Raw genomic sequence first — 21,919 nt, 5'->3', positions numbered from 1 at the left:
TCTAGCGAGGCATGCCCTGGATTCTTAACTCTTTGCTGGGTTTGCAAATGTTGGCTCTGATTGCCCTCTCCTGCCTTGGCAGATTGTATTTGCGGACTGTGATTGTTCTTACCTTGTTGTGATTTCTTGGTAAGGTGGAATGGATATGGATAATTCCTATGTCCTGTAGCTGTTCTGAGTCAGGGTTGTGAGTGGCTTCAGAGTCCTCACTGCCTCGGAGTAGCCGGAGAGTCCTGTGGGTGGCTGTCTGGCTGGCACTGTGGGTCTCAGCTGCTGTAGTTTCATTTTTCCATCATGTATTATTCCTGATGCTGCTAGAAGTTGATTGAGGAACTAGATCATATGGAAATATGGAAGATTTATTTTAATCCTTGGAATTCCTGCAGTCATTTTCAAATAAGTGTCAGAGCCACTTACAGCAGGTGGCCCTTTTATTTTTTTCTTCAGGAGGTTAGGTCTCGGGTTAATTGTCCAGCCGTGGATTGAGTTGTCGGTCGGTCAGCTAAGACCGGCCAGTGGCTTCTCTGGTGCTCTGTAGGCAGCAAGCTTCTCGAAGCTCTGCGTTTGTCGCGGCAGCTCTGGGAATCACCTCCGCCTGTCTAAAATATTCTGAGCAGCAGGTAGCATAGGCAGCTTTCATTTTTTGAATCATTAATGTTTGCTGTCATCCTAAAACGTATTATGCCCTTTTGCACATAATGACAGGACAGCACATTGGTTAATAAAGGCCACTATCACTATAGCTACTCAGAGTCCCCGGTGTTTCACAGTTTAATGAAGGTGATGTACAATAAGGTTACTAAGATTGATAGAGACAATTCACATGACATACGCTGCACTAAGACCGTCATTCTTTACTGCCCCCCCGCCCTCCTCCCTTGTCCCCTGTCTTGACTAATTTTTTTTCCAAGAAGTAAGATTCTTTTTTCATTAATATAATTAATGTGGCCAAGTCCACTCTTTCTTCTCTCTCTCTCTTTAAAATTTACCATCAATGGCACAAAAACCTCCAAAAGGTTAATGGGGAATTATACTTAATTATAATGATTCATTATCATCAGTGCAGTTAAGCTAATTTATTGTCTGCTCCTTAACTAAGAGAAAAGTCTGTTGGGGTGAAATAACGTACAATAATTAGCCTTTTGTGTTTAGTGACTGCTTTATCCTCTTAAATCTTATTATAAAATTAAGGCTACTGTTGTGAAATAGCTGTCATAGTTGCAAAAAGGCAGTAGAATGTGTCTCTGTAATTGCGATAAAGCACACCTGTTACTGATGTATAGGGAAGCAGTAAATATCAGCATGTCAGATGAGGACAGTTACAGGGCTCGGACTGTTAAGTCTGGCATCATCCAAAGGCCAAATATAAATTAATAACAGGAACACCTGCTGCCACTAATGTGTTTTAGATTATCAGGATAATGCTGCATTCCCAAGTACTGATTTTATTAGCATGTCAACATGGGCAAGAGCACGTGCACATTTTTCAACCATAACATAAAAGCAAAAATGAGAGAAAGAGAAAGGAAAGGAAAGAAATGCAAAGGCATATGTGAATGACAGTGTAGCAAAACACAAAAAATGTGTCTGGTCTTTTCAGTGGTTTTCAAAAGTTACTTAAGAATATGTATTTCTGAAAGGTTAAAGGGCTTTGAGCAAGCCGTGTCTGGAGAGGAGAGTTCACGAGAGAGATGGCCAGAGTTGCTCGCGCACTGGGACGGCACTTGAGCATGCCAAGCCACAGTTTTCTAAGTTACACTTTCCACAAACAGGACCTGAAGCCAGATGTAGAGCTCCTGTTGTCTAACTTATTTTTGATTTTTGTTGCTGTTGTTTGCTGTTCATGCTGCTTTTCTTGAAAGGACTATCCCCCAGTGAAATCCTACTAGTTTTCGCACCATTGAAAAAGTTGTCTCCTCGCCACTGAATTGGTCGTGTTGTGGAAGAGTTATCACTGTGTGTTGGTGCTCGCAGGATAAGCAGCGTGGGCAAGCACGGAAAGTGGGAGGCATTACACCCATAACCAAACATCAACACTGCACAGAACAAAATCTTCTCTACCGCTCAACTTCTGCTTACTTATAAACCGAATCAAGTATAGTGATCTCTAACTTTGGGCTTACTCAGATAATAAAAAAGGAAAGATAAAATAAAATGATAAGGAAAGAGTTTAGGTGGAAAGGATTGCCCTTTCTTTGCACTACCTCTGTGCCTGCAGTGTGGGACCTGGTGGTCTTCGGGAAGAACTGCACTGATTTTCAGGCCCCTCCTGGTCTCCCCTTACCAACTGCTGACTCCATTACCCAGTGGCTTCTTCTCAGTGTGAAGCTTGTGATCACGCTGCTGCATATGACCCGTGTAATGTAGCCTGCCAGGGATGACAGGGGTACTTGAGAAAAAAAAATCCGCATAAAACTTATTTTATTCAAAACCTAAATGTCAAGCAGGATCTTCAGCTTCATGCCCAACTGCTGCCTGGATGTGAACAACGCCACAGCATGTCTCCGGATCTTGGTAGGGCCACAGTGACACCACTTTGGAGTGTGCACTTGCTAAGTTAGACACCTTGGTTTACAGGTGGATAAAGTCCTTAGGGCTCTGGAATCACCAGACCTTGGCAAAAGGAAGTTTCTGCGGGTTCTTCACGACATACAGTGAGGAATCAAGCAGGCAGATTACCAATTCCAAGTTAGAAGACCACCTCTTTGGTAAAGAGGTCCACTTCCCTCAAAAAGCCACAGCGAGGGACATTTAAAAGACCCTAGATGTGCTCCCATCTAGGAGGTGAAAGACTTGCCAGTCTAAAATAACCTCGGTGACAGGCAGCCCAGCCATAGTGTAGGACATTTTAAGTGCTCAATATATTGAAATCATTTTAAAACTCCAAAGAGAAGTAGTTCTATAAGACACTTAGACAATAGTTTAGGAATGCATAAATGATGAAAACAACATAGTTGCAGTGTGCTATAGTGATTTTTCTTTCCAGACATCAGGTGATCCCCAGCATAGTCCTACATACACAAATATAGGCACACACACACACACACACACACACCAACACACATGACTTGCAAGTTACACATAGTGAAAGATAAAAAGATAATTTAAAAAAACTGTGATATTTGTCCTTCATCTCAAGGAACTTGATTTTGCCTGCTCAAGATAAAGTTCACAAGCTCATGAAAAATCAAATAAGAGTAGAAGTTTTACATAACAGTTCAAGAGAACCAAAGACAAGTTGAAGGGCTTGCATCATTAGTTGCTAAATGACTTATGTGGTTTATAATGGTTAAAAGCCTCAGTGGAGAAATTTTCCTAGTAGGGTTCTTATCTTCTGTTTTGCACTTATTAGTTGCTTGTTTTGTCTCTATTATGTTTGATGGCAATTCCCAGGTAAGAATCAAAGTTGTCTCTTTTTCTCAAGGAATTATACTCGAAAGGTAGAGGGAAACTTTGCATGTAGCTAACCAGAAACAATTTGAAGCTTGGTAAGGGCAAACTATCAGAAGGTACAAAGAAAGCCAGTTGATTTCCAGCTGGAAGAATCAGAGAAGGCTTCGTGGAAGCATGGCATTTGCCATGAATTTGGAGAGGTCGATTTTTGGATTGAATGGGTGCAAAGTGAGTAAAAGAATTTAGGATGCTTTTTCTGGTGACTGAAACCCTGGAAACCAGCTTGAGTGGTTTCTTTGAATTACCGAGGCTTAACTCCTATCACATGCTATTGCGGTTTAATAAATTCCTGCAGTTGATGAAAGCTGGGTTTTTTTTCTTTCCCCCTGCCTCCTGCAGTGTGCTGCTCTGGTTGGTGAAGACCAGCCTCTTTGCCCAGATCTTCCTGAACTTGACCTTTCTGAACTAGACGTGAATGACTTGGATACAGACAGCTTTCTGGGTGGACTCAAGTGGTGCAGTGACCAATCAGAAATAATATCCAATCAGTACAACAATGAGCCTTCGAACATATTTGAGGTAAGGGCATTCTTTGGTGAAAATTCATTTCTCACTGAATTTGGTTTAGGCCACACTTAACATGATTATTGGCCTGAAAGCCTTATGGATTCTTACTTGATTGTCATCAAAAGATTTTATCACAGTTAGGTGCTTCCTATTTTGTGGAAAAGCAATGTTTGAAAAACTTTTTTTTTTTTTGAGAATGAGACCCAACCAGAGTGCATTACAGTGTGTTGAAATACTAAAGGATTGTGAAAGAATTAGTGACAAAGAAGAGCAAAAGTCTAAACCTGTTTATTCTTGTCTATTTCCCACAGAAAATGATGCCTAATATAAATTAATGTAAAATGTAAAAGAATGCATTTCTTTTTAACCAAGGGATTAGATTTCTCCCTTTGTTTTGCAAAGTAAGTGAGCAGTTTTTTTTGTGTGTGATAGTGATTTTATTTGGTTTGGATATATATCCAGAAATGAAATTGCTGGATCAGTGGTTGTCATGTTATTTGTTTTTACCACAATTTTAAAAGACTTTTTTTTTTTTTTTTTTAATTGAAGGGTAGTTGACATACAGTATTACATTACATTAGTTTCAGGTGTACAACATAGTGATTCAACATTTATATACATGACAATTCTAGGTACCAGCTATCACCATACCAAGCTGTTACAATATCTTGACTGTATTTATTACATCCCGGTTACTTATTATTTTACCATTGGAAGTGTATACTTTTTTTTTTTGTGAGGGCATCTCTCATATTTATTGATCAAATGGTTGTTAACAACAATAAAATTCTGTATAGGGGAGTCAATGCTCAATGCACAATCATTAATCCACCCCAAGCCTAATTTTCATCAGTCTCCAATCTTCTGAGGCATAACAAACAAGTTCTTACATGGAGAACAAATTCTTACATAGTGAATAAGTTACATGGTGAACAGTACAAGGGCAGTCATCACAGAAGCTTTCGGTTTTGATCACGCATTATGAACTATAAACAGTCAGTTCAAATATGAATACTCATTTGATTTTTATACTTGATTTATATGTGGATACCACATTTCTCTTTATTATTATTATTTTTAATAAAATGCTGAAGTGGTAGGTAGATACAAGATAAAGGTAGAAAACAGAGTTTAGTGTTGTAAGAGAGCAAATGTAGATGATCAGGTGTGTGCCTGTAGACTATGTGTTAATCCAAGCTAGACAAGGCCAATAAAACATCCACGTATGCAGAAGATTTCAAGTGAGCAGTTTTTATAATTATTATTATATTTTTTTATTGTACCTCTGATTTCTCTGTATTGTAGAAATCTCTAAACCCATGTCTATATTTACTTAAAAATTAGTCAAAATTCACTTAACTTTAAGTAGTGAGAATTACCTACCAGACTCTAAACCCTTTATTATAAGCCTCCCTTGTAATAAAGAATGTTAACCTACTCCTATTAAAGTGTTGCTTTGAGAAAAGACATTCTTTCTCGCAAGAGCAGTACTTACTTACTTGAGAATAAATGGTTTCTTATAGGTACAAACATTAAGTGGTACTCTGGCAAGTGAATTGAATAAGGATTGTCAAATCAACTAGTTTTCAATATCACGACCATGAGCACCGTCAACATATCTAATATTTTCTCCCTAATATGTGGCAGGCTCCATACAAAGCATTTAAATCTGTTTTTTATCCACCAACAGAGACATTTCTTATACTTCAGGGTTATATGGTTGAAACCTTGAGCCATTAAGAAAGCCAATTTTACAATATTTATTGAGTTTTTCCAGCACCCAGCCCATAAAAGGCATCGAATAAATGTTTATAGAGTCATTAAGAAAACCAATTTTACTGTATTTACTGGGTTTTTCCAGCACCCAGCACATAGAAGGTGTTAAATAAATGTTTTGAATAATGGGTGAATGATGAATATAGTAATACTTATAACTGTAATAGTAATAATAGTGGTTGATATTTTGGCTCACTCACGCCTCCAATTAACACCTTGTTTCTGTACCATCATTATGATTCCTATTATATATATGCAGACAGTCTCAGAGCTTAAGTCACAGAGAGGGTGAGTGATTTCCCCCAAATCACACAGTTGACAAAGACTTGGGGTTTGAACCCAAAACTGATCTGATTCAAAGTCTATATCATTGATTAAAAATAGAGTAACAGTGGGTTTGGGTGACAGCTATTCTTTACAAAGACATATCAAGCTGCTTCTTCACTCAATATATTTAAAAATAGAACATAATCTTTCCTTTCAGTGTTAGTTGACATGGAAGCAGGGATAGCTGATGATCTGAGGTGGCTGTAGGGTCTGTCAATGACTGAGATTTTATAGTCTATCTGGAGCATTGAACGGGTCTTGGAAGATAGTGAGGTTAGGGCTGGGAGAAGGCAGAGGGGAAGGAAATCTTGAAAGTCTGTGGTTTGTTCTACTTTCCCAGGCTACTCAGCCGGGTCTTAGAAAGTTCATGTGAGGACTTGGCTGGTTAGAACTGGTAAACTGAACATTCCTCATTCAGTACACTTGTCAGGTTACAGGCCCATTTTAAGTCATGCTGCATTAAATAAACAGCACTTTAAAAAATGTCCATCTCTATAGACCTCTTATCTAAAAATCTCCTATTCCATGTTGGGTGGATGCCATGCATTTTGTGATGATGGTGAGGGGGTGGCTGAAAGGTTGGGGGAGACTGAAAGTTTTGTAGTCAGTGCCTTCCTGGTGGGCCAGATACAGAACAGACAACTTTCTCCATGACCCTGTGTCCCCATATTTTGTGTTGCGGCACCTGCATGAGGGGCTTCTCGTTTATACCTTCGGGAGACTTTGTTTAGTTATGTAGAGATGCTCATTTACACAAATACACCCTTTTGTGTCCTTCTATAACTTTTTACCATTGATAGAATTGTTTTCAATGCTCTAAAACACAAGGGGTTCATTTCATTTAGTCTCTCATTAAATCATTTTCAAAGAGTGACTCTCAACTGGAGGCATTTTCACACCCCTGGGGACATTAAGCCATGTCTGGAGCTGCGTCTGATTGTTAGGACTGGGGGCAAGAGGTTGCTCCTGGCATTTAGTGGGTGGAGACCGGGACTGCTGCTGAATACCTGACAATATGCTGGACAGCCCCCACAGCAAAGAACTGTTTGGCCCCAAATAACAATTGTGCTGAAGCTGAGGAACCCTATTTGCAAGAAAGTCACTGAAATTACCCTTTATAAAACACTAAGGAAGACGTCAGCTTTCTGAGAGCAAATATAGTGAAGGTACAGAATATGAAGAACCAGAAGGTACACAGAATTATCAGGATGCTCAGGGCCTCGGGACTGATATGTCAGGAATTCACGTAGTGACAGATAGCAAAAGTGACTGTTTAGATAAGTCCTCATAACAGTTTTTCTGGTGTCACAACACCCATTTTTCTTTGTCTTTGCAAAGGGTAAGGCCTTCCGTGGCAATACTGTGACAAACAGAGGCAGCTTCCTGAGCATTTGCATACGGGGAGGATACTCTACTTTTTGCCCTCTAGCGTTAAGCTCAGACAGCTTTTCTATAATGGGAAAAAGAGTGTGCTTTGAACATAGGTGCAATTCTCAAATTGTGTCTCCCCTTGTGAAGAAGGTCCATGTGCAAGAAAATAACCCTTGAATGGCTACAGTTTTGTGTTGCTTCTACCACAGCTGCATTTCCCTGAAGCCATTTCCCAGAGCCTGTGCCTTTAAACCTCTCCCAGTGGACTTTCACCGGCGCTCACTTCCAGGTCTCAAAGCCCTACCTCATCACGTTTGGGACAGCCTTGTACTTGAGCAGGCCAAACAGTCACGGTTTCTGCCACCTCTGATCTGCCAATATCAAGCATTATCTCCCTCAGATTCCCAGAATAAAATAAGGCACCGATAGTTAAACACTTTTCCCTGACTCAAGTAGAACGTTGGAAACTGGCCACAGGTTTTCTGAATTCTAATCAATGCAGAAAGAAAGTGGTGTTTAGAGCTGCAGACAGTACAGCAGAATGTTAAAATGTGGGAAGTTAATCGAAATGTCTTCCTTTGGCCTCTTCTATACATTTGAATCTAAGTTTAATTTTAATTAACTGTGGATGAAAAAAGAAAAGAGTACAATTGAATGTTACAGTTCGGCGACGAGTGAATTCCTCTGTGGGCACAAGGTGTGCGAACACACAGTTGTCCATGCTGGTTGAGTAACTGGACACACAAACACAATCTCTGCTTGCACAACCTATGTTTGGATGTGTAAATGCAGGTGACCAGGTATTATTCAGGAGCCACTTAGAAAAACAGGACACAGGTTTATAGGTGCAGCCTCTAGTGGATCTGATCCATGTGTCAGGAAAACAGGATGCTGTCCCTGGACTGGCTGGTAGCAAGATTTATGTTTCAGAATATTGCAACATAACTTCCTTCCCTCTCTTGCCTTTGTGCATTGTTTGAAGGAGGAGAATAAAGGGCTACTTTTACAGCATGGCAGTGTGTAAAGATGGGTGGCATGGAGTTAGTTTAAATAGCACATTGGCCCTTGTGGGCCGCTGTGGGCCACCCTGTCCCTGCTTTATCTTAACGTCTGCTTTAATGGCTCTGTAATACAACCTGATGGGCGTCTTTCATTCATCTGTCTGTTGCGTCTAAATGCAGCTACTTGGGGTTCTGTAGGACAGAGCAGGTGAGAATGTAGTTGTCTTGGAGTCATTACTCATAATATCTTCTGAGGCCTGCTTTTGCTGATGGGGAGAGAAGGGCTCACAGCTGTAAGCCAGCATTCATGTTGGGTAATTACTGGAACTCTTGAAGGTCTGATACTGTTAAGTTTCCTAGGAGAAAAAGGGTGGGGGAGGTTTCCTGCTCTGTCTATAAAGCGTACTGCTATATGCCCCCAGAGGAATGGGGGATGGAAGCCTTCAAGATTACTTGATTATTTGGGTGGGCATGTAGATGATTCTGTACTTCTTTTTGACTTTCAGTTGTATTGTACTTTTTTCTGAAATATGGGCATATATTATGTACTTACAATTAAGTTAAAAAATCAAATCTTGACTGCTCAAAAGACTGTAAGATTTTAGAAGCAGGGAACCTGCTTGTCTGGTTCAATGAAGTTTTTCTAGATGTTTTCTTAGGAAACAGAAGAAACTAAGTGCTCAATAAATACATGCAATACAATGAATGAACTGACCACTTCATATTTATTGATGCAGTGAACTATGTTAGGTAACGTGAGGATGACATATAAAACACAGAAGATGTGTTTCCTAAATACTGTAAACCTAATTTGGAAAATTAAATAAAGAAATGTGAAACAATTAGCAAGCAATGAAAGACTGTGTATACAGATATACATACCTATGTATATATTCACATATGTTAGCAGTGGGTGAACAATGTAAGACTGTGTGCATACATGTAAATATGTACATGTATATTTATATACATGGGGTTATATATGTTATATATATTAGCAACTGGCAAATATTGCAAGACTATGTGTACACATGTGTATAGGCAGGTATGTGTATACATGTATATGTGTATCCTAGCTACAGAGGGAGTCAGCAAGAAAAGCACCACCAAGGCTGTTAAGAGAATCAGAGTAAAGTGTTCTTATAGAGGCATTATGAAGGTGAGGAACTTGGTATGCTCAAAGCAAATACCTATTGATGGAAACAAGAGTGGGAAAAATAAGTTTGGCTTTAGGGTGACCACAAAATTAAGGCAGGCCAGAGAACACAGTTGGAGGTGGTTAGAGTTTATGCGGTAGGAATTAGGGTGGCACAGAAGATTTCTAACAGGAGAGCCATGTAATGGAGATGGAACTTAAGCGTGATCATTCTGATAGCCCTAAGAGCTATGGGCAGGCAGGAAGTAGGGGAGATCTGACAGCAGGTCCCACTGCGTTCCGAACCCCATGCGATGCACATGCAGCGAGGGGCCAAGGTGACAGCAGAGGGGACAGCGTCCAGGGAACAGAAACTTGAAGCACCTTCAAGGAAAATTCCATCAGCTCTGATGAATATGGGTTCGGTTAACAGGGAGGTGGTGAAGAATGCTAACTCAAAAATATTCCACAGAGAATTAGAACTTCTTGGATCTCCTCCTAGTTGAGTTTCTGCTCACCTTTAGGAGCTGAAGTGCTTTCTGAGACTTGAGTCATTTTACAAAGGGGCTCTCCATCTCCCTGCTGCCTCAGGGGCAGAACATATTTAACCCAATCCACAAATTTACGTGGTGTCTGCTTTCTTTCACTTGTCTCCTTGGAGGAAATTCTGCAGCCTTCCATGGTAATGAATTTCTGCTTCTGACTGTGTCTGTGGTCAGGCAGACTTTTCTATGAATGGCAAACCTCTTAGAATTTTAACAAAACAAACAGAAAAAAAACTGTGTCAAAACAACCTCACCTTAATTTAATCATCAGAGAATAAATTCTCCTTTGTTATGTGGAGAGGCTGAATTACTTCGCAATAATCACTTCTTCAAGATTTCTGGAATTTTCAATTTGCAATCAATAGATGTTTGTCATTTAAATTAAATTTATGGCCCACAACCAGATTTTTGCCACACTTGGTAATGACACTTATGGAGAACATAGACTTCAAGTAAGAAAATAATAGCCATTTAAGTGGGGAGATAATTGGCTGTAACATAAGAACATTGAAGAATGTTGAAACTCGTGGAGACTTATGGAGTATTTTAAAAATTTATGTTGTACTTATCTTTGCATTTGCAGTCTACCACAGAATTCCAAATTCTGGGTATAAATCAGCTAGATGTTCATCTCAGAAAGTCACAAATCAGGAAGCAACAATCTGACCCAGCCTGTGTGTTGCTTTATTTCCAACTTCTACTGTCAGCTTATCTTGCAGGGCAACTAAATAGTGTTGTGTGTGTGTGTTTTCATCTGCACACCTCAGTTAAAGACTAAAATATTTTAGACTTCTTGCCTTGATAACATCTAGTTTATCTTGGGAACATCTGTGTTTTATCACCCTCTTTCCTCCCTGCCATTATACTGACCACTGGAAAAATATGGCTCAGGAGTTCTTCCCCCCAGGGCTATGTCTACTGGCATCAACCCCTACTAATAAATAGCAAGTCACAGGATGCTGGTTACATGACAGACTTTTACCATCACCAACTTCCCTGGTGGTTGCTTTTGTTAATGTAAGTTATGGTTACAAGAGATGAGGTTGGCTGCTGTTTTTCATGGAAGTCGATCCGGTTCTTAGCCATTTGCAATTTGGAAAGTGAGAATCTATATGTTTAATTAGGCACAGTGATTGTAGAATGTACTGTTTAGTGTTTTTCTGGGTAGAGATCCACTATTTCACGTTGGATAATCGGGCACTCCAAGAAGTAGGTAAGACATATTCTGGGTGTATTTTAGGCTTTTTCTACCTCCTGGACTCTTAAGTATGCCATTTAACTAAAAATTACTTCACCTGGACTTCCTCAGAGCTAGAAAAGTGGAGACCCATATTCACAAAGAGGAAAACTTGGAGGGGAGTCAGGAAAAAGTGGCTCATTGCTGCTTAGATTTACTCTAATGATATTAGTCTAGGTTAAAGTAATCAAGATTCAGGATGCCACACTGGACAAACTGTCTATTTGTATAGCAGCTATGTGTGCTTGTGTAGTAACCTTACACATGTCAATGTCTGTTTGTCCACATCCCCGTATCTCTGTGTGATGTCGTGGAAACAGCCCAGCAGATGGCTCACCTCTGAATGAGATCAGCCCACAAAGCAGATAAAACGATGAACTTTAAAGAACACGTTGTTAAACGGAGAGCCAAATTGTGCTTCTAGTGCTCCCTACCCCAGACTTCACATTTTTAACAAGGTTAATTTGTCTCTATAATTATGTGCCTATTCTTTTAGCAATGAAAACTTTTATTGTGGGTTTTATAAAATGAACTGCCTGTGATGTAAAACAATTTTGTAAAGACTGGTTTTTTTTCTTCTTCTTCTTTAACCTCTGAGGTTACTTTCAAGATTGTGAGCTCTGAGGTATAGTTTGAAAGCAAAGCAGAATACTGTTTTCCTGTAGCCTGCCAAAGATGCTGAATTACAAGTAGCTAGAATGAAAGCAAGGGAAAAGGGGTGAGAGAGACACAATGAAATACACACTGTTATTCTTGGCAAGGGCAAAATTTTATGAAGATAAATGACTTCTTATCCGTTTGCCATTTGTCCCAAAACAATGATAGGAGATACTTGTGTGCCTTTTCTGTTCCAATATGATAGAATAATTTGCATAGTTTTGGATTCTAAACACTAATACTTTGTAGACCTGCCCATCTCCATTACTATTGCAAGTTATTCATTCAAGGTCTATGGCCGGATGGATTAATGAGTTACCAGATCTTGCGTAAAATGACTTGGCCTGACTTTTAAACAACTAACCTTTTTTTTTCCTCCTTTTTTCTTTTGGCCGGTATTGTGATTGGTGCTAATGGGCTCTAGAAATCAAGCTCCTTATAATTTTTTTTTTTTTTTCCCAGAAATAACTTCGTTAAGTATTTCCCCCACTTTTTCATTTTCTCCCAAACTTCTGCTCAGAGGCAGTCGGCTCAAGGAGGTTCAGCAGGCTGGTGCGGCAGGGAGAAGGTAGAAGACGCAGCAGCCAAATCCTACGTGGGCAGTGCCCTTCCCCTGTGCCCAGTCAGCAGTGATTTCTCAGAGCCTGGTCTTCAGCACAACGGTGTTGAGAGGGACTTCTTGGTGTTCCTCCCACAGTATGCATAGCTGGAGCTCTGAACTTTGAAGGAAAGCCTCTAAGCTATTTGCAAAGTGCTGGTGCTTAGTGAATACTAAATTACATTTAGGAAATAGTCTACTGCTACCAGTTACACTTCATTTTTATTCTTGACACAGACACCTAAATCAGAGAACAGTAACATTTCAGAGATTATGGAAGCAGTTTGGGTATGTTCCAACACTATAATAGGATCAGAATTTTAAGGCCTTTTGTATTATTACCAATAGTCACTTAGTTTCTACTGCAGTGTACTTTGTAGGGAATTACAGCTTTTACTAAAAAGATTAAAATGCTATTATGCAAATGATTGCAGTATGTTATTATGTTTACAAATTAACATCCATGGCTCAACACACAAATTAACTAACTCTTCTATCTATGTTATTAAGGATTTAATAAAGTAACTATTAATAAAAATGGGTAGCTTGGAACACTTAATAGGAAACAATTGTGATTTAGCACAGAACTCGAGCATTGTGTTTAATGTTCTAGGTGATATAATGGTAAAATAAAGTTGAGCAAAGCACACAGAAGAACTGGGGCTGTGTGCACTGCAGAGCTGCTCGTCTGAGATGCTGATGACCGTGAACTAAATAGCTTCAGGCTACAATGTACAGTGGGCGGCATATCAATAAATCTGAGCAAAGCACAGACCATCTTCTATTAATAAATAGTTCATTGAAATGATAATTGCCCTCCATTACATGTTTGATATGTTCCATACACAAGGAGAATACTTACATTACTCTAAAATAGTGCTTGGAGCATATTTTGCTGTGGCGAATGGGATTTAGCTGCAGAATATCACTGTGTGATAAAAGAGGAGAAGGCTAGGTTCAGACAAAGATGGCTTTACAAACAGGCTGCAAATTGCCATTCCTGGCTGTTCATAAGAGATCATAAAAGCAAGGAGATAAGAACCACCAAGGTCCCTGAGAAATGAATGTATGTGATTGTGTTATCTTGTGGGTTGGATTCACTAGACAGACCGACAATGCTTTCACTTCAGTCCAACAGGAAGAGTAAAAAGTGATGTTGATTTTAGACAGCAAACTTCGTTAGAGTGGAAGTCCCAAAACACTCTAATTAAAATGTTTCCAAAGACATCCAGGATTCTAGTCACTGATCTTTTGCTAGATCTCAAACCAAGAGCTAGGGGTTGGTACCTAATATGAAGCGGATAAACTAATAAAAAGGAAACAAAATGATTACTAGAAAATCCTGAAACCACTTAATTTATATTTCAGATGTTTGGGATTTATTTTTTAACAGTCCAGTAAAGATGTTGAAGACTCCTATGTAAGCAATAGCCTTTTTAGGTTGACCTAAAAACAAATGATTAAATTAAATAACAAATAAATAAATAAACAGCCACCTTTTCAGGTCTATCTACAGAGGGCCACTGCATGGAACTTCTTAGCAGGAGTATCTGGGTGCACTTAAGAAGCATATGAGCAGGGAAGCAACCACAAACTCGGTCAAGGTTTGTACCCCTGCATACAATACAAGCAATTTATTTTGTTCCGAATAGCACTTCTGTTGTTGGAAAGCTTCTTATGCAAATTTTTGGTATCTAGCTTTAGCAAGGCGCCTGGTTCCTTCTTTTCCTTCCACATTTGGATAAATTGTGTTGTTCTTCACTCTTCCAAATTTGTCCTTGTGGAAGCCAACACTTGCAAATCGGTTGAAGCTTGCTAAGAGAAAGAAAGGGAGGGGAGAGAGAAGAGGAGGAAAAATACCTGACCAAAAACAGTTGCTGGGGCAGGTTATGATATGAGAGTTTGTGGTCTTTGTCTCGTTCCCAGGCACCTGATCGAGAAAGTGGTACAATCCTGTTACGCAGGCATTCTAGAACTCATGCCAACATTCACCTGACATGACCAAGGTTTAAAGTATTTGCTGTAACTTTACCCAGTGCAGTGGAAATGTGTGCCTGCCTGTGTGTGTGCACACATTCACATGCCTTTTTTTTTTAGGGAAAAAAAAGTGATACTTGCCACAGAAGGGTGGTAAAATAATCAGTCCGGTAGACAAATGTCTTGGCCCATGTTTAAACAGAGCTTTAAGGACACAGTGTTCTCAGGAGTCACATATCTAAATACAAACCAGTGTCAGCTGCCATGCAGACCAAAATGTAATAGCCTGCTTTCACGTAGGTCATCGTCAACCCATTTTGGTCGCAGTCACACCGCACATCTGTTTCTGCGCGCTGCTGCTTCTTAAGGTGGCATTTGGACTTCCTAAGAACACAAACAACCAAGCTATAAATTCCCACTGCTGGAGTTATTTTGAATAAGTGTATACTGTTTCATATTTATAATGGTGAGGCTTCATAATATTCACAGTGAATATATAACGCCGATCAGTTCAACAAGCATGAAATTGTATGTTGTCAACTTGTCACATAAATAGAGTCATATTCAGGCTTGCAGTAATGTTGAGCTCAGGTTCCCCCGCCCCCGCCGCCACCCCCCCAGAATTGTCTAGAGGGTCACAAAAAAGTGGGGAGGTAGCACTTCCTTTGGATAGACAGTCAGGTGATGGTAAAGTTGACTGTCTATTACTGATTTCCTTTCCTTCCCTCTCTCCAAAGTGCTTGTGTTTTGGTGGGTGGGGGGGCAATGCTAATGGGCTAATCGGGTGCGTTTCTTCTGTCATCCAATGGTGTTTTCAGCCAGTGCTAGAAGGCTTTTTCTGGGTTGTGTATGTCTGAGTAGCTTTTTTTGTTCTCCTTTAAAGCAGTTTTATTTGTTGTTTTATTTTTTCCCCCTATTGTAGCGCAAATCATTGCTAATTGTTGTGAAATTCTCTAACTGTATTCTGGCAAGCTTTCTCATTGCCTCTGTACCCAGTTAACTCTTCATTCCCAGCATGCTGGGTAATAGTGAAAGCTGGACGTTCTGCTCAAACTTTCCCACACTAGGGAATTTAGAGAGATGCAGAAAAGAAATTATTGAACCAAAGTTGCAACTTACTGAAAGCAGAAAGGAAGACAAATGCAGTGTCCTCACCAGAAGAGGCCAGTTACCGCGGCTGATATTTCTGCACCAGAAGCATGAGTAGAAACTGATGCAAAGTACTTTTTCACTTTTGAGAAATTCTTAGATATGGGCAATCCTCCCCATCTTCCTAAAATGATCTGAAGATGGGAAGTGTCGCATTAGGTCTGTGCCATCGTGTTGATTCACCTGGTTAAGTTGCAAACTGTAAAACCTCAGGACAGTGCATGTGCGGTACTGATTATTACTAATGCTGGGCTTTTTATCCCATATCACTTTTAGTATGGATTGTCACATTTACTCATATCGTTTCCAAGGTTTGCATATTTTCACATTCCTTCCTGCTTTTTGTTTTGAAAGTTCCTCTATTTTCTCCCTTATTCACCCAACCCATTCATCAACAAATGATTATCTTTAACCATTAGCATGCTCATCTCCTTGTCAGTTTCCAGGATGCAGTGCTTAAGAGTAGACACAATCCATGGCACCATGAACCTCATGATTAGGAATGAAGACAAGCCTTTAAAATCACGTGAGCTAAGCTGTCAGACAGAAGAGGCAGAGCAGAGACTTTCTCCACCTGCCTGGTCATCACTAGTAGATGAATTCTGCCCTTTTCTGAATTAGCACACTTAGCATCTTCAGAAATTCCTTCACCTTGAAGCGGAATTTTGCTGGAAAGCACTTCTTCTAGCCATTGGGAACTTCTGTTCCAAACCATGAGCTCAGGTATAGGGTCCAACAAATGCAGGGCAGTGGGACAGAAACTTGAATTTGGGACACCTGGGACTTAGCAGTGTTCAACACATAGCATGTTAAGGAAAAAAGCAGTTTGCTTATTGGAATTGCTGGGGGAAGACAAGAGGAAGCCAGCCTAGGGAAAGAGAGCAGGGCTGTCAGCAGAAGTTCCTTACCCAGTGTGCAAGGCTGACGTGACTAGGATGCTGTGCCCCTGGCAATGTATGTGGGGCTCCTTTGGATGAACAGCGTTTTGTACCATTTTAGGATGGTTGACCTTTCTCTCTGAGAATGATATCTCAGTCCAGCTGGAAGGGCTGACATGCTTTTTGCCTATATGTGTCATCCTGAATATGTGGCTTTTCTATCTCCTGGAGCCTTCTTTTCATTGTCTCATGGGGTCATCCAGCAGGGACTATGCTGTTCCCTTGATGAGGCGTGCACAAGAAGAATGCCACCTAACCCTGTCCTTTCTTTCCAGGGGTACCAAGCATTGCATTTCTGCTGAGTATTATTCTCTCAGATCTCTTTCACTTTCTTATAATATTTTGGCTTAAATCTCTTCTCCCCAGTCTTTTCTGAGAAGTGTGTTTCTGCTTTTGAATGGTGCTTACATAGGGAAAAAGTGCCTCTATTACAGGAATGCCCTTGGTTTTTCCACAGGCTCTTGGTCTAAGGACATTAGCTTCCCTGGGTGCCATCTCATTTGTTCAAATGTGAAGTTGGAGCTTCTGAATCCCAGACATAGTTCTCCTGGGTGTCCAGGGATCCTCGCCAACTCAGATTTTGTCCAGAAATGTTCTCATGTCAGGATCCTCTTGTGTCTTGCCAGCACATGCTTAGTGGGGACACCCTGCACTCCTCTGAGCTGTATTTGCAGCCTGGCCTTTTCTTTTAGGCAGTGCCACCTGATGGGCAGGCTTACCTCCTGTTCCCACTGGAGAGGAGTCTGAGCACATGCCTGAGCATTTGAACGTAGCAACACCGCACGGGATAAGTGAATTCTTTCCCCTGCTGGTCCCCAAATCCAGGGCTCTGTAAGCAGCAGATTTGAGAGTTACATTAGGTCACAATGCCACTTTCTAGCTCCTTTAATCCTATCAGCTGGCAATCTCAGCAGTACAGCTGGGGTGGCTGCCCCTGTCCTAAAGGAATTTGTGTCTACATCTCCTGGGACAAATCCAGTCTGGATTGCTTTACAATATGTGTTCCAACTAAAAATTTTGAGAAAGACATTTTGTCCATACAGAACCAAAGAATTTCTGTGCTTAGATGCTTTTGGAGGTAACTGCATGTTGCCTGGTCTTGGTAGATAGCTGAGTCTGGTGATCTATGTAGCTTGACTTGTCTGTGAGTGGCAAATGTGTTTCTTCTGAGTCAGCAGAAGGCATGACGCCCTCCAACAGTCCTGGTGACCTCACGGCTGCTTTTGTGGTGCAGCAAAACTAAACACTGATCCCATGTTTTCCCCTTGGTTGTGGCCTCATTTTTATTTCTAGTTCCATGTTTCATATCAAAAAGAGAAGATATGTGCTCTGTACATAGGATGCATTTTTACTTCATCACAGGAGTTATTTTTATAATTCATATCAGCAATCCTCATTTCTTTGACCATTATTAACATAGTATTTTTCATTGTCTGAAACATAGCTGAAAATGCACCCTTTGTAAAAATGGCTCCGAGAAGCCAAACCAGATGCAGAGAAAACATGCTTTCAAACTAAATGCATTTTATTCCCAGATAACCTTCTCCAACTTTCACTTATCACTCACTTCCTTTTGTTTTACTTACAATTTAAACCAGCCCAGTCATCTGTTTTCTGAGCACATGGGAGATTAGGAAAAGTTATTTGCAAAGTTAACAAGCTGGTAGAGGCAAGAAGACCATAGCAGCAGGGGGGTGGGGTGGGGGCTGACCGCAAGGACAAGATTACAAACTATAAAAGGTAGATAAATACTCAGAATATGATTGTCTGTCTGGGGCCATTTAGTTTGAAGCCAAATAGCCCTGGTTTTCTCAGGGCCATATTTCTAAGTAGCTCCCAACAGTCATTTTGCAATACCACACAATGCTACAAAAAATCAATTCTCATAATTTTTAAGAGGGGGGAAACATGTAAATGCTTTGGAAATCTTTCCATTAAATGCTTTAATAAAGAAGTTGGAGCTTAAGCAAATCAAGTTCTTGATTCGTCTGTGCAAGTGCCATGAGGATTAATGCCTGATGATGAGTGATAAATGAGGCATATATACAAACACACATATGTATTTTTAGATCTAGAAGAGTTTCATGGAGTCTTGATGTCATCCTCTAAATCTAAATAAGAGAGCACTACATGGAATGTTCAACTTCATTATGTGATCAGATTTCTTTCTCCCTTAAAAAAAAAATACGACTATTGAAATTTCATCTCATAAAGACACTACCGATTTTTTTTTTTTTGTCAATGTAAAGTCGTTGGCTATAAGGCCACTGGTCCAGACAAACTCAGCTCAGCAGAGTTATCCTTAAATAATTCCTCACATTGCTGTACAATGAAATTACTTATACTTTCCCCCTCTGTTGCTTCCCTACCCAGTCCCCAAATAAACAGTCACTCCAGTGACGCATATTTACGTGTGTATATTCATTTGGAGCACACTAATTGTAGTATTGGCACTATGCGTAGTTTCCCCTTTCATCCCCATTTTATTTGGAAATACTTAGAAATAAATCAGCAGACTTAGGGCTTGAAAAACAATCACTCAAATGTACTGCTTGGTTTTGGATAAAGGATTTCAAGTAATGTACAGAACTGAGTTCCCTAAATCTAATTTCTGGCTAAAACCCCGAGGAATATTAAACCTGCATCTTCTTCATCCAAACTCCCTCACCCAGTTCTGCCACCTTTCACCTAAGGTGAGAGAATGGACAGCGTGGGTTTCTCCACATGGACCCTGAGCTTTGGTTAGGTCATGAACCCCTCATTAATATTCAAACTTTGGCAATTTCAAAGAATGCTGTCCACTCAGACTACTGTGTGCAGCCCAGCTCCCCTGGTACTTACTCACGCTCATCCTTTGTAGAAAGGCATTTGTGTCTCTCTTCATGTCCCTTTCAGGAGTAATTCTTCCCTTGTTCCATTTTCCCTTTTCTCTTTATGGCTGTCATAATAGCCCCTGATACCATCAGGCAGCAGTGACCCTGTCCATCTCTCACCTGCAAGCTATTCTTGAACTAGCGGACAGTCCCTGAATGACCAGATTAATTGTGCCAGTGGTGGGCCTTTCCAGCGACCTTTCATCCAGCTGCATAAAAGCTGACTGCGCTGTGTGCAAGGATCACTACCCTGCCATCTCTGTGCTCTCCATGGAGCCAAGTAGTGGAAAGGAGAGTACCCATGCAAATTAAGTACACAGGTAGGCGTAGAAAAAGGTGTGCAGTTGGGAGGGTAGCAGAAATTAAATCACCAGTAGAAATGAGTCTTCAAGAGTGAGAGTCCAAAGGAAATTTCCCATGACACAATTTCCATAAACTGCACTATAATAGTGTGCTATTCTAAAGGTTGGTTGTTTTGGTCTGTTCTCAGTTGGAGCCTTTACCAGGCACAGGATAAAACCATTAAGTCCCTAAATATAGGAAAGTATTTGTGACCCTTTTGGGCACAGAGTTTTTATTGTCACGTGTGCAGAAATGTGCCTTCTCCTTTCGTGCGGGCCTTGAGTTACGGCTCTCACTGGCTAGGTGAGAACTCTGACACGGCCCCTCAGGCTGGCCTATAAAGTGCATGAGGGGAAGGATGTGCTGTACGTTGGTGCCTTATCGCTTCTCAGTGCCCAGCACAGAGACATACACATATGGAATTCTATCTCTGATGTCTGTTGATGGATGGATTTACAGTGGTTCTACCGAATTCAGAGAGACTGAAAGACAGAATAAAATGACCTTTCCAGCCATTCAGACCAATCATGCTAAAAATAAGACATATCAAAGATCTGAGAGCATGTTTTGTAAACAGAGCCAATGTTGACAGCAGTATGTTGTGTGCCTGCCAGAGTGGCTGTGAATTTACCTTCTAATTTATTGAGAAGACTTGGTGCTCAGATCAAGATACATGAGTGGCTTTAATGGCAGTTGGGAGACTTATGGCTGGCTGTGCTAAACCAGTGTACATTGGCACATAAGGACAGTGTTATGTGCCTACAATGGACGTTGGCTATTCACTCCTTTCCCCTATAGGAGAGGAGCTATTTCTCTCACTCAATGAAGGGATAAAGAATTAGTACCTTAACAGGGTTCCAGAGCATCTGTGTAACTCTGCCTGTGTACAACGAGCCAGCTGTGACTTGGGAGCTCACGAACACGCACAGCTGCAGGTGTCTAACACACTGCTTCCCACACTGGACCCATATTTCCTGGCCTGCTTCAACTCTCTTAACAGAGACTTCAAGGTTCTGCAAATATTTTGTTGATGTTACAGTTTCCTTATCAAAAATAACAATGAAGAGAATTTCCTTCTTGCAGAAAAGTGATCGTAGGATTACACAAATTTACTGTACAAAGATGTCTGGCAGTTACCTGATTTCATGGAAGGAACATACACAGAGGCTAAAAAGAAATGGTGGGATGGTGAAAGTAGCTATTTTCCCAAGGTATGTGGGCTTCTCAGGAGTTGTAAATGGTTTTGGCCCTGCTTTCATTTATGGGCTGTGCTCATAGAATCCAGGGCACAAAAAGAACAAAGAGAGGGCATCCCTTTAACTTGGAATTTCTTAGTGGTTTGTATAGAGCAATTGAACTTGTGGGTGTCTTTGCTATTTTAGCAAAGGCCTTGGTGAGCTAGAAGGGAAACCTTTTACCTGGTCCAGGGCTTTAGGCTGCTCCAGGTGTTGAAATTCTTATATGGGAAGCTCTGATGCAGAAACCAATTTCATTTATTTATCAGTGCCAGCCTGTAATTTAGGTACTCATAATACAAAGATGTATTATATACATAATGCTTAAGACACAGGTGTTGGTTATCTAATGAAAAAAGCTTAAGCAACTAATTATAAGATACTGGGATGAATTCTGTGGTAAAGTTAGAAATGAAGTGTCATGAAGGTACAAAGAGTAAAAAATGTCTCCTAAGAGTGTGAGAAGAGAGGAAAACTGGGAAGTGTCAGTAGATTATTTACTCTTAAGACATTATCATACACATCGTAAGTTATTTATTTACCACATCCTACTTTTATTTACTTATAAAATACAGGAAATTGCATGCCTCACCTCTTAGGAGTGAAACAATGGTCCAGAAAAGGATGCACATAGTAGGTCCTTAGTAGCATTTTTTGATGAATTTACCTTCTAACAACGGCTGTCTACACTGTACTCAGCAGTTCAATAGCTCATTAGATTTTAACAAAAAAGGCAGAGCTAAATAAGAATTCTTCAGTCAGGCACCCGGGGCAGTATCTCTGGGAGCAACTGTGACA

The 21,919-nt window shown here is 40.4% G+C and overlaps 1 protein-coding gene across 5 annotated transcripts in view; it reads left to right on the top strand.

Annotated features, from left to right (window-relative positions):
• Positions 1-21,919, top strand: part of PPARGC1A (PPARG coactivator 1 alpha) — a 620,182-nt gene that overhangs the window by 523,273 nt on the left and 74,990 nt on the right. For all 5 annotated transcript variants that reach the window (XM_057502134.1, XM_057502133.1, XM_036921007.2 and 2 more), the window contains one exon: positions 3,793-3,972. In XM_057502134.1, the coding sequence (XP_057358117.1) occupies positions 3,793-3,972 (180 nt within the window). The remainder of the gene's footprint in view (positions 1-3,792; positions 3,973-21,919) is intronic.

Source organism: Manis pentadactyla, chromosome 5, assembly GCF_030020395.1.
Source record: "Manis pentadactyla isolate mManPen7 chromosome 5, mManPen7.hap1, whole genome shotgun sequence".
In the NCBI taxonomy this organism is placed as follows: domain Eukaryota; kingdom Metazoa; phylum Chordata; class Mammalia; order Pholidota; family Manidae; genus Manis; species Manis pentadactyla.
Note: the sequence above shows the minus strand (reverse complement) of the source record. Positions and strands in the feature narration are given on the sequence as shown.